Source organism: Tachypleus tridentatus, chromosome 13, assembly GCF_004210375.1.
Source record: "Tachypleus tridentatus isolate NWPU-2018 chromosome 13, ASM421037v1, whole genome shotgun sequence".
Classification (NCBI taxonomy): domain Eukaryota; kingdom Metazoa; phylum Arthropoda; class Merostomata; order Xiphosura; family Limulidae; genus Tachypleus; species Tachypleus tridentatus.
In genome coordinates, this window is record NC_134837.1 from 23,277,479 (window position 1) to 23,290,641 (window position 13,163).

Below are 13,163 nucleotides of genomic sequence, written 5' to 3' on the forward strand. Positions count from 1 at the left end.
GTTTATAATTCCTAATTTTCTTTTTATTATCGGCAGTGCATTTTTTTTTTAGAGAGAGAGATGTATCACTCTTCAACTAATGTACTGCTGGCTGTAAATATACAGGACATAAAGAATGCACTACCGAAAAAATATTTAATTTATTCTAAATTTTATCTCAGTCAAGGTATAGACGCAAATTAATAGGCTTGGCAATTTTGATTAAATCTCATTTTACTATCGATCTTTTTGTTACCGTATTTAGCCTAATTAGTCCATTGCGGATTTCAGATAAACAAAAGATAAATTCGAAACGTTCTTTTTGTTGTAACTCCTCATTTAAAATCGGTAATGGACCAATTACGTGTGACTTGTAAAGAAAAAAAAATGCCATCAAACGTGATTTTAATCACAGATTTTACGACTGATGAATTAGATTGCTTCACCAGCTTCGCCTTTTTATGCCATCGCAATAGTTTTTATGTTAGATTAATTACGAGGAATGTGAAAAAAATGCAGCAAAACGCGATTTTAATCATAATTGTGAATACTTTTTCAGTTGGCTTTATCAATCTGTGTATAAAAGTGCAAGTTTGGAAGACGTAACTTCGAAGTGGGAAATACAAATATCTGCAGTATTTTAAAATCAAATTGCTACACAGTAAATCAGCTAAATATACTTTATAACTAGTTCATGAGCAGTTATATAAATTGTGCCCTATACTTATTTAATATTAATTTTGTTACATAATGTCAACTAAAGATCACCGATGTTACAAACTGTGAAAGTGATGTGAGAATCGTTTTACACAAATATGTTAAAATATATTGAAGGAAATAGGAGTACTAATCAGTTTGAATAATCTTGTCATACTTACCATGAATTACCTATCATGCTAATCCTAATACTTACATTAAAACATTTAGGAGAATGATAAGAATAGTGATTGATAGGTTTTATATATATAATACTTTAAACATGCCTTTAATTGATAGGTTTTAATTATATATATATATAATACTTTAAGCATGTCTTTAATTGATAGGTTTTAATTATATATATATATATATATAATACTTTAAACATGTCTTTAATTGATAGGTTTTAATTATATATATATATATATATAATACTTTAAGCATGTCTTTAATTGATAGGTTTTAATTATATATATATATATAATACTTTAAACATGTCTTTAATTGATAGGTTTTAATAATATATATATAATACTTTAAACATGTCTTTAATTGATAGGTTTTAATTATATATATATAATACTTTAAACATGTCTTTAATTGATAGGTTTTAATTATATATATATAATACTTTAAGCATGCCTTTAATTGATAGGTTTTAATTGTATATATATAATACTTTAAGTATGTCTTTAATTGATAGGTTTTAATATATATAATAATTTAAGCATGTCTTTAATTGATAGGATTTAATTATATATATATAATACTTTAAGTATGTCTTTAATTGATAGGTTTTAATTATATATATTTATAAAATACTTTAAACATGTCTTTAATTGATAGGTTTTAATTTTGTATATATATAATAATTTAAGCATGTCTTTAATTGATAGGTTTTAATATATATAATAATTTAAGCATGTCTTTAATTGATAGGTTTTAATAATATATATATAATACTTTAAGTATGTCTTTAATTGATAGGTTTTAATATATATAATAATTTAAGCATGTCTTTAATTGATAGGTTTTAATTGTATATATATAATACTTTAAGTATGTCTTTAATTGATAGGTTTTAATATATATAATAATTTAAGCATGTCTTTAATTGATAGGATTTAATTATATATATATAATACTTTAAGTATGTCTTTGATTGATAGGTTTTAATATATATAATAATTTAAGCATGTCTTTAGTTGATAGGATTTAATTATATACATATAATACTTTAAGTATGTCTTTAATTGATAGGTTTTAATTATATATATATTTATAAAATACTTTAAGCATGTCTTTAATTGATAGGTTTTAATTATATATATATTTATAAAATACTTTAAGCATGTCTTTAATTGATAGGTTTTAATTATATATATATTTATAAAATACTTTAAGCATGTCTTTAATTGATAGGTTTTAATTATATATATATTTATAAAATACTTTAAGCATGTCTTTAATTGATAGGTTTTAATTATATATAAATAAAGAGCGGTTACATTAATGATATACAATACATAGTCAAAATTTATGTTTCCTTTATTTCATATGTATGGTAAATAAAATTAGACAACCAAAAATTTGCTACTGGATGAAACCCAAGTGATGAGGTGTAATTTGATGAAAGTGGATTCATAAATGTAGCCACAAAATTTATCCATTACCTCCAGATTTTCAGTTATTTTAATATCTCAATAGTTTACCAGCTGCATTTGAAATACATGCAATCAACTAAATAGAAGGCCTGATATGGCCAGGTAGTTAGGGAACTCGACTCGTAAGTTGAAAGCCGTGGGTTCGAATCCCAGTTATATCAAACATGCTCGCCCTTTCAGTCATAAGGGCTTTATAATATGACGTTCAATGTCACTAATCATTAGTAAAAGAGTAGCTCAAGAGTTGGCGGTGGGTGGTGATGACTAGTTACTTTCCCTCTAGTCTTACACTGCTAAATTAGTGACGGCTAGCGCAGATAGCCCTTGTGTAGCTTTGCGCGATATTCATAACAAACACAGAAAAACAACTCAGTGCCATGAATAAAAGCTGTGAAATTAATTTTGGTTTGAAGGATAAATGGCAGACATTTTTTATAACTTCAAGCACTGACTGCATTGTATTAGTGTAAAATTCCAAATATATTGTTCATATATGCTATTTGGTTTTTATTAAAATGTAGCGAATTGCATCACTCTTATTTCATTCCATCACTCACGTGCTCCACCCAGGAAACACGAAATACTCTCGTGCTCAGTTTACTAAAATATTCGAGAGATCCCTCGGCTGAACACAATGGGGCGGAGTTAGTCACTTCGCTCACGGTCGAAACAAAGTCTGAGTTTCTTCCTCCCATCATAGTCGCGATATATAATCAAATTCTGCAAATTTTTTTAGAAATCTTTTAAACGGTACTCTTGTAAATCTAAATTATTATATATATTTTTTTACAAACTCATCTGAAATGCTACCTGCCTCCAGTTAAAGTCCGAAAGTGCAAAAATCACCCAAACAGTTATTATTACATGTGTTGGAAATATATTACAGTTTTACGAAGAAAAATGTCACAACTGTTGCACAGTTTGAGTACTTGGTTTGACATAGTGACTAAGGGGAGAAATTTTGCCATTTGTAATTCCAATGATATGGTGTGAACCTAAAGATAATGTAACTGACTGTTATTTTTGCACAACTGATATTTCTGGATATTCAAGCAAAACTAAACAATGCATTAGACATCTAGATATTGTACCTGCAATGAACCTAGTCTTCCAGAGTCACATCCACCAATGAATTTGGAAACAGAAGTGTTATCCTGCGATGAAAATGAATCATCTTCATCCTATTTGTCTAGTAATTCTATTTTTGTGGCATGTTAACATAAAATGCCTCATCTGAGCATACATGAAGAGCTACATAATGTGTTTCAGAGAAGGATGAGAAACTTCCTGACTCTTGTTTACAGCAATGGAATTTATTACCTCTAAGAACAATACTTTCAACTTACCGAAAACGTCATCAGAGTCGTACTTCTCACAACAGCATGTGCTTTTATACAAATACTGATGTACTAACAGAAGAATTTGGTAATTAACATTATTCTCAAGAATGGAGACTTACTGACTCATCTAAAATTAGTCTGAAAGCGGTACTTTTGTGCAACTGGCTAATTTGTTTATTCTGAAGTTAAGCGCAAATCTACAAAATAGATTGTCTGTGTTCTGCTCACCACAAGTACCGAAACATGTTTCTAGCGTTGTAAGTCTGTAGACAAACCGCTGTGTCACTGGGGTATGGGGGGGGGTGCGGTACAATGGGAACACTGAACTATCGATTCGTGTTACTCATGCTGGGAATATGAAAGAAACTTATCAAAACATGAAGATTATACTCGAGACCATCAGTTGTGATCATCATAGGTGGAAAATATGCCTAATAGGCATGCAGAGTGAGCATACCAAGCATTATTGCTTTTGTGTGTTTGTGACAGTTGAGATGAGAAAAATAATTAAAAATAGGAATGTTTAATGAGGGAGAATGTTACCAGGGAAATCTCGAGTATCATCCTTAAGTTAGTCCTCAAAATGTGTTTCTGACCATACTTCATATTAAACTGGGACTCATGAAGAATTTTGTAAAAGGAATGAACAAAGATAATAGTGATTTCAGATATATGTTTGACAAGTTTCCAAAATATCAGTGAAGTAAGAATGAAAGGAGGTGTCTTTCTTGGGCCACATATTCGAGAAGTGTTGATGGATCATGATTTTAAAACGATATTTAATCAGAAAACTTATTGCCTGAAAAGATTCAAGCTGGTTATCAGAAATTTCTTAGAGAAGCAGAGAGATAAAAACTATGCTGTGGTATGAATTACATGCTCAAGAAATGTAGAAAAACTGGGGTCTAGGATCTCATTAAAATGCACTTTTTACACTCTCATTTAGATTGTTTTCAAAATAATCTACGTACAAGAATAATGAGCGTAGTGACCTCTATTGTCAAGATATTTTTACAACGGAACAGCAATATCAAGAATGATGGAATCCTGCGATGATGGAAGATTACTGTTGGTTCTTACAGCGTGAAATTGAGAACATACATAAAAGTCGTAACGAGTCAATCAAATGTTTTGTAACAAAAAATGAAAAATAATAGAATGACGAAAGTTTTAAATATGATAAATATAATACGAATGTATTTTCAATCTGTAATCTTATTACGTTCATTGTTTTTAAACTTGTATTGCTATTATATGTTGTTCTTGAATATTCTTAAATAAATTTTCAACGAATAAATAAATAACGTATCAAAGAAAACATTATTTTCAATATATATAAGAATACTTTGAATCAATCAATCAAAAGTCGAAATCTTGAGATGATCAATAACTTTCAACATGATTTCTAGCATCACTGTCATCAAATTACTCAGAAACAGCCGAATTTTTCTAGTAACAGAGAATTTTGTTTCTGTTTCTACTTTGATTTGTTGATATAACATTTGTATTTCTGTTTCTACTTTGAACTTGAAATTAGCTTTTATGCTTTTATCAATCAGAAATTTGTTTTATCTTAGGGATTATTCTGGGTAAATTGATGAGGAACTTTGTACACGCTGTTCTTGGTCTGTCTTACTGTGTGTTTATACGGTGTTATAATTATAGCATGTGGATTGTGACACTTTCTTTGTGTGCTTAACTTTTTCTTTCTGTTATTAAAAACACTTTGGTCAAATCGCGAGGAATTCTAATTATAATGTAAGTTTGTTTGTATATTCTAGGCAAAGCCACATCAAGCTACCTGCTGTGTCCACTGAAAGGAATCAAACCCCGATTTTAAACTTGACGATCGTAGGACCATAAAAGGAGTTAAAATTATAAACGAACAAATTTTTAGCTCATGTACAGCACATTTTAACTCTCAGATTTCATTACAATCATCTGATTCCTTAATCAAAGTCTTTTACAGACTAACAGCAAATTGAAATTATAGCTGCTACATAAAAACTAGCAGACTGATTATTCGAATTTGAAATCCATATCTTAATTTATAAAAATGCTCCAAGATTAGAATTACTGAAAAAAGGCATTAAACTTATGATAAATAAATCAATTCAAAACTTGGAAGAATTGTGCCACCACGATCATTATCACAAGTGTTCATGCTTTAGTTTTGTATTATTTCTTGCAAGGATATTCTATTAATTAAAGTTTTCATTTGTTGAACAAATTGCAAAATTCGTCTCTGTTATTTGAATCGGTTTTCGTTCTCTTTTCTGGCAGAAGAACTGAAAATAAATTTTAAGGTATATGATCACAACTATTTGTAATTACACTCCTTCTTTACAAAACGATGTACCCAAACTGAGAAAGTCGACTTCAGAAAGTATGGGGAAAATAATTTTGACAACATACACTACGAATGGAATGCCCATATCTCTGAGTTAAAACACACGCCAACTTTACGTGCTCATGGATGAGTACGAAGTGGACAAAAGAACTTTTTAATAATAACCTGTCTGTTGAAGCACTCAATACTAGTGTTAAGTCACTACATCAAGAAATCTGAACACATAAAAAATAGAGAAATAAAGAAAATAGACAGTAATAATTAACTCACTCTAAGGTATTACTTCGAATATCAGAAATAATATAAACAAATGCCGAGTTTCGTACAGAAGAAATGTTAAATCAAGATAATTTATATATTAAGAAGGCAATCAAAAATTGTTAATTCAAAATGGGCGATAGGGGTCATCGAAAACCACTGAAAAAACTTGACTCAAAATTAAAATTGTAAAGATTATACTTTCAGGCCTACAACTAGGGACTATGAAAAAGTAAACAAACTTGACCGGAAATAGAACCTACATTACTTTCTGAGGCAAAAAAATCCCTATTTTGATTCCACTGCAATAGATAAGTCTGTAGAAGTGGATTGAAAATAAGGTTTGATTGTTTTGAATTTCGCGCAAAGCTCACGAGGGTTATCTGTGCTAGCCGTCCCTAATTTAGCAGTGTAACACTAGAGGGAAGGTAGCTAGTCATCACCACCCACCGCCAACTCTTGGGTTACTCTTTTACCAACGAATAGTGGGATTGACTGTCACATTATAACGCCCCCACGGCTGAAAGGGCGAGCATATTTGGTGTGACAGGGATTCTAACCCGCGACCCTCGGATTAGGAGTTGAGCGCCTTAACCACCTGGCCATGTCGGGCTGAAAATAGGCATTTGTAATTTCATAAAATAATGCAGGGATTATTTCCATCCTAATTTGTTTATCTTTTTCAGTGTCTGTAGTTGTAGGCCTGAAAATATAATCTTCGCCTTTTGAGTCAACTTATTCTTGCACTTTTTGACGATCCTTATTCCGGTTTTTTAATTAACAATTTTTAAAATTGTTTCGTTTCTTAAGTTTTATGTTCATCATCGCATACACTGTGTATTTATAGACACAAATGTCAAATTTTTAAATAGATCATGGACATTCGCAGTGTTTCATGTAGTACATGTGTCGAGATTTTGGTGCAAAATTGTTTGTTTGTTTTGAGTTTCGCACAAAGCAACTCGAGTGCTATCTGTGCTCACCGTCCCTAATTTAGCAGTGTAAGACCAGAGGGAGGCAGCTAGTCATCACCACCAACCGCCAACTCTTGGGCTGCTCTTTTACCAACAAATAGTGGGATTGACCGTACCATTATAACGCCCCCACGGCTGGGAGGGCGAGCATGTTTGGTGCGACTGTGATTCGAACCCGCGACTCTCGGATTACGCCTTAACACGCTTGGCCATGCCGGGCCCTTGGTGCAAAATATTCAGCCGATTTTGTCATAGGTTGTCAAAGGATAATATTATTAATAATAAAAACATAATACTAAAGTACGCACTTACAATTTCAGCAAAGTATGATAATCAGTAGAATAATCCACCACGCACAAGAAAAAAGAAATTTACAACGACAATCGTCCACTGTTAGAAAATGCACTAAAATAGTCGTAGAGAAAACGTACAACGGAAAATTAGAGAAATAATAAAGAATAACCAACTCAGAAATGACGAATCTTCCACGTGGCCGTTTCCAATTAATGTGTCTTAGTAAAACACCGGATTTTGTCAATAGCGAAAAGTGAAAAACTTAGAGAAATTCTTTAGGGCGGAAAAACGAAAGGTACTTATACCAATTTTAAAAATACCCTAATACTCACTCAATATTGTATTCATTAATAATATCCTGTTTGTTATTTGTTTGGAACCTTTTTCTTCTTTAGCAGTTTGTAAAACTATAATCAATAATAATAAGTCTGGAGACACTGTTATAAATACACACATTGTTTACTCTAATAAAACGAAGTGCTTCCAGCTAGTTTAAAACCAAGCAATTACGACTAATATAATAGTGCTCCAATGACCTCTACATTTCTGCGATGTTCAATGGCTTCAAAGAACTTACGTTATCAGTGAAGAATAACTTGTAAAATGAGGGTGGAAGCCTCGGTTTTCAAGAATCAATTTAAAAAGAGCTCTACAACATTAGCAAAAGTTTGTTTAGTAATTGTGCACAGATTTTGGCGCAGTATACCTAGTCGTTTTTACTGTAGGCTTTGGTGCTTAAATGTGTGTGTGAGTTTCTTTTACAGAAAAGTCACATTGCATTATCTAGTGCGTCCATCATGGAGATTAGGATCTCAGATTTTAGCTTTCAAGTGCGTAGACTTACTAGGCTTTCAAGATCCAATTGTGATGAAAAAGCTGATACAATCTCTTGTTCTCTTTCAACAATCAAGATAAAAATAATCCAATGACGTGCTCAAGAGTTTGTTAATAGGTTTGTTTAAGTTGAATAAAACATTCATACTTTTCTGTATGTTTTTAAAACAACAGTAACAATTATGACACAAAGAACAAATAGATAAATTTTGTTTAACAATAGGAAAATCAACTTTTTCTCTATTATTAACATTCTAAACCATTAAGAAAGAAGGGTCTGAGTGTTGTTTCACGAAAAATCTGAATTTTAAGACGAATTCTTGTCCTATGTTTCAATTAACTTTTTGTGATATTCCTGGACAGACCATATTATGAACCACTACCATGAATTAATATTTTATTTTAGAAACAATATTCAGTCAAAATAGCTAACGTTATTCTATTTTGTGGTCTTTCTTGCACAAGATGTTTTGTCGTATAATAGTTTTAGTTTTTAGAGCGAACTATAACATTTGTTAGAATGGGTTTTCATCCTTATTATTTTGTTCTAGAGGAAATAAGTTACATTCTCATTTTGATAATATAATAATATGACATTTTACAAAGCGAATTTCATACGGTGTTTTATACAATATGTTAATAGCTGCTATAAGACGTGAAAGTCTTGTAAAAATAAACACGGACATCAACAAATACTTTTATCTTATTTTAGATAGAACTGGATTTAATATTGACAAATAAAGCATTATTAAAAAACATGTTAATCACTACGTATGCACATTCAAGATTTATAAAAATATTACTGTAATAAAGCAACATACATACTATTTTCTATAAGATAATACTAGAGTCAGAAAGTCGAATGTATTTTTGTACTAGTACAATAAAAACTAAAATAGAACTTCTTTGAATATGAAGAAAACAATCTCCAGATATTTGAATGTATTATTGGCAAATACAAGAAGCGTAGCTCTCTTTAAAACTAAGTATCAGATTTTATCGGAGCGGTTCCCTACAGAAGAGGAGATAAAATATGGACAAACATATGCAGCACTGTGTTTTTCACCGCTTTCTTTATAAAGCCGCATGTGATAACTCTAACATGATCTGTACAATGTTATATCCCTTCCTCTACCTATCTATAGATGTTATCCTTTTCTTAATGAGTATGTATTTCTCTTATAGCAAAGCCACATTGGGCTATCTGCTGTGTCCACAGAGGGGAATGGAGCTCCTGATTTTAATGTTGTAAATTCGTAGGTTCAGTCCCAGCTGGGGACTTTCTAACGAAATTGGAAGGGTAATATTTGTAATTTTCAAATATACAAAAAAATTGAAAGTTCGCATGGCAACTTGGGATATTTATGAAAATCAAACTTGTGATAAAAATTAAATTACTAATAAGTAGTATGTGAATAGAAGAGACACTACATACGTATACATAAACAACGACATAGAAAACAGAAAATGTGGAAAAGATATCGGGAAATACAACACACGAAAAGAAAATTAATTATATATGGTTGCAAAAATTATTGTTTGTTTAAATTTCACGCAAAGCTACACGACAGCTATACGCACCAGCCATCCCTCATTTAGCAGTGTCAGACTAGAGGGAAGGCGGCTAGTCATCACCACCCACCGCCAACTATTGGACTGCTCTTTTACCATCGAATAGTGGAATTGACCGTCATATTATAACGCCCTTACGGCTAAAAGGGCGACCATGTTTGGTGTAACGAAGATTCAAACCTGCGACCCTCAGATTACGATTCGAGTGCCTTAACCTCCTGACCATGCCGGGTTGCGAGACGTAAAGTAAGGACAAAAGTCATTTCGATTAATGTAGTGTAAGAATGAGATAAAGACGAAATTAGAAAGTAAAGAACAACACAAAAACATAAAATGTTTTTGGAAGAAGATTATTTCATTGCTTCCTGGTAGAGAAAGATTATGAAATTTAACGAGTTTCAAGCTTTTTAGCTTATTTTAAAGTAAACGAACTTTGAACAAAAATTTATAATAATAAAAAAGTCCAAATATCTCTTGATTTTTCTACATATGAACAAAAGAAAGAAAACCGATACTCACTCATCCGTATGGCAGGATCGAGCTGAACCTGGCGAGAAGAAGAAAAATTATTCATTTACTACTACTGCACTTGTTCTGGTATATTTTGATTTGTAGAATGCTCTGATTTTGTTTAATTAGGCGTTATAGAATGAAAATACATGTTTTTACCTCTAACACCACAAAAGGATTTTTATCTTTGTACATTTTCACGTTATACGTGCTCATAAGACGTGCAAAACCAGTTAACATATTATAGAAATTAGTTTATTTAGAAATCTGTACCTCAACTGTTAATTAATTAATTAAGATCATATTACTAAAACTGTGAATAATATATAATATATAAATATATATACGCGTGTGTGTGTGTTCAGGTATAACAGCATTAAGTGCAAGGTCTAACGAAAACCCGATATTGATTATACACGAGTGTGTGTATTATTACTGGAAGAAACAAAGCTCTCTAAAATGGACTGGCCCTATTGAATTAATGTGAGAACTATTTAACGACTAATTACCGGAATAGATTACTTTTTACCATACTCGAGAAATTACCACAACCTAGAAAGGGCTTAATATTTTATTTGTAGACGTTTAATTGTAGTTTTTTTCACTAGGGTCTCAGTAACACATGACGTTCTGATTGAATATTTGTCGCCATTAAATTATAAAACCAGTTTAAAATAAGTTTAGCCTAATTTAATAGTAAAACTTTATATAACAAATGTTTTAATTTCTTTTTCATTCTACTGCCACGAACACCAGTGAGAAGTAATTTCATGATGTCAAAAAAACACGTACGTTCGAGAAGTCTTGATACAGAATGATAAAACCGTATAACCCGAGCGCTTCAAGGGTAAATTGGGAATGGTGGTGTAATCGAATGGGTGATATACAAAGAGAGTTGAGTGACGTCATGAAGATCAGCCAGTTTTTCAGGAAATGTTTGGTATACTTTTTCCGTTTAGTGTTGCAAATGTCTCGTTTCCGATACAATGTAACCGGTAACGAGAAGGTTATGTAAAAAGGTGTTAGAGATATTTTGTTTTAGAATTAGCTAAATAAATATACATATACATATAAAACTGTACTTAAGTATTTAAGTAAACTAGAGTTGGCACCTGGAGACTGATTGAAAAAGAAATGTTCAGTTAATCAATATATACAAACAGGTATGAAAATTTATCTTAAATAATAAGTTTTAAGAACGTTAGGGTTCACACTATATAAAAAATAAGCAAAATATAAAAAAATATTTTTCTGACAGAGATGAGATAATTAATCATAAATCACTGATTTTAGGATCTAGAGTAATCACAAAAGGTTGAACAGTGTTTAAATTAGCGATCCAGGTAGCTTCTTTCATTTCTCTATGAACTTTAGTTTTCAATCCTGTTTCAATACCGATGAGAGTAGCATCATTAATGAATGATCAGGGGTTATTGTGTTGAACAAAGATCTTGTTTGATGTTAATACAATATTTCTGGTTATTAAAACGTTCTCTAAGAGTTGTTTGTGTATGGCCTATATATTGGTGATTGCATTTTTTACACTGTATAAGGTATTTTGTTGTGCACAAGTAATTTCTTTGAATATTTTAAATATTCTTCAGTTGTTCAGTTTAATGGCTTGAGTGTAGGTAATGTTCGGTTTAGTTTAAGAAGGGTGTCAGTTTTTAAAGTGAAGGTATTGTGGTTTATTTGCTGTTTTTTTGTACAAATCGATCTATAAAATTCTGTCCTTTATAAAGACAGTGATGCCAAGAAAGTTAATTTGGGCAGACGAGTACCCAAAGGGAAACTTGCTTGTTTTCTGAAAGGAGTTTGCATATGAGATAAATCCTTTAAGTGATTCAAGACCGACGGTCCAAATAAAAAATATATCGACTATTTTTTTTTTTTGTATAAATTAGTGTCCTCTACTTCCCGGTTAGCTTCTATAATAAATCATCTTTGTTAAAAGCAACCATAGCCCCACCTTTGTCTGCTAGCTTTATTATGATATTGTTATTCGACTTAAGATTATTTAGAACAGTTCTTCCATTTTTATTGATATTAATATAACATTGTTCAGAGGATTTTAAGGTATATTATATTACGTCATTTGGTAAAGGTTGGTTTTCAGTAAGATGGTGTTTGTTGTTAAAATATTCGCGAAGTCTTAGTTTTCTAGAAAATTGATGAAGGTCAAAAAAAAGTTCGGGTTCATTAACATATCTGTTATTTTGGCAGGAAATAAAACCTTTTCTAAAAAAGACTGAGTTCTACTTCAGAGAAAGTTAAGTCTGAAAGATTAGCAGTGTTGGAAGAGTTTATCTTTAAGTTGTATAAGGTCACTGTTATTTTAACAGATTTGTTAGTTTGCGAAAGCTTATACGTCTTAAAGGATAAAGTGTTTTAAATATTTTAAGGGGTTTATTGTACGATAATAGGATTTTGATAGGTTCTGGTAGATTACTTGATGTTATGGTAGTTTCTTCATAATATAGAAGATAATTCGAAAGAATTGTTTGAATCGATGTTATTGGTAGGAAGCTGATTTTTGTTATCATTTCTAAGAAGGAATGTATTAGTTTTACTTGTTAATTTTTGTGGTTCTTTTTCTTCCAGCGAAGAGTTGTGCAGATAATAATAGTTGGAAATGTCTTTATCTAGAATTTTGAAAGAATGTTTTAGTGATATTCATGAATTCTAAGGA

The 13,163-nt window shown here is 31.0% G+C and overlaps 1 protein-coding gene across 3 annotated transcripts in view; it reads right to left on the bottom strand.

Moving 5' to 3' along the window:
- LOC143239403 (protein turtle-like) overlaps positions 1-13,163 on the bottom strand; it is a 666,407-nt gene that overhangs the window by 14,405 nt on the left and 638,839 nt on the right. For all 3 annotated transcript variants that reach the window (XM_076480428.1, XM_076480425.1, XM_076480424.1), the window contains exon 7: positions 10,484-10,511. In XM_076480428.1, the coding sequence (XP_076336543.1) occupies positions 10,484-10,511 (28 nt within the window). The remainder of the gene's footprint in view (positions 1-10,483; positions 10,512-13,163) is intronic.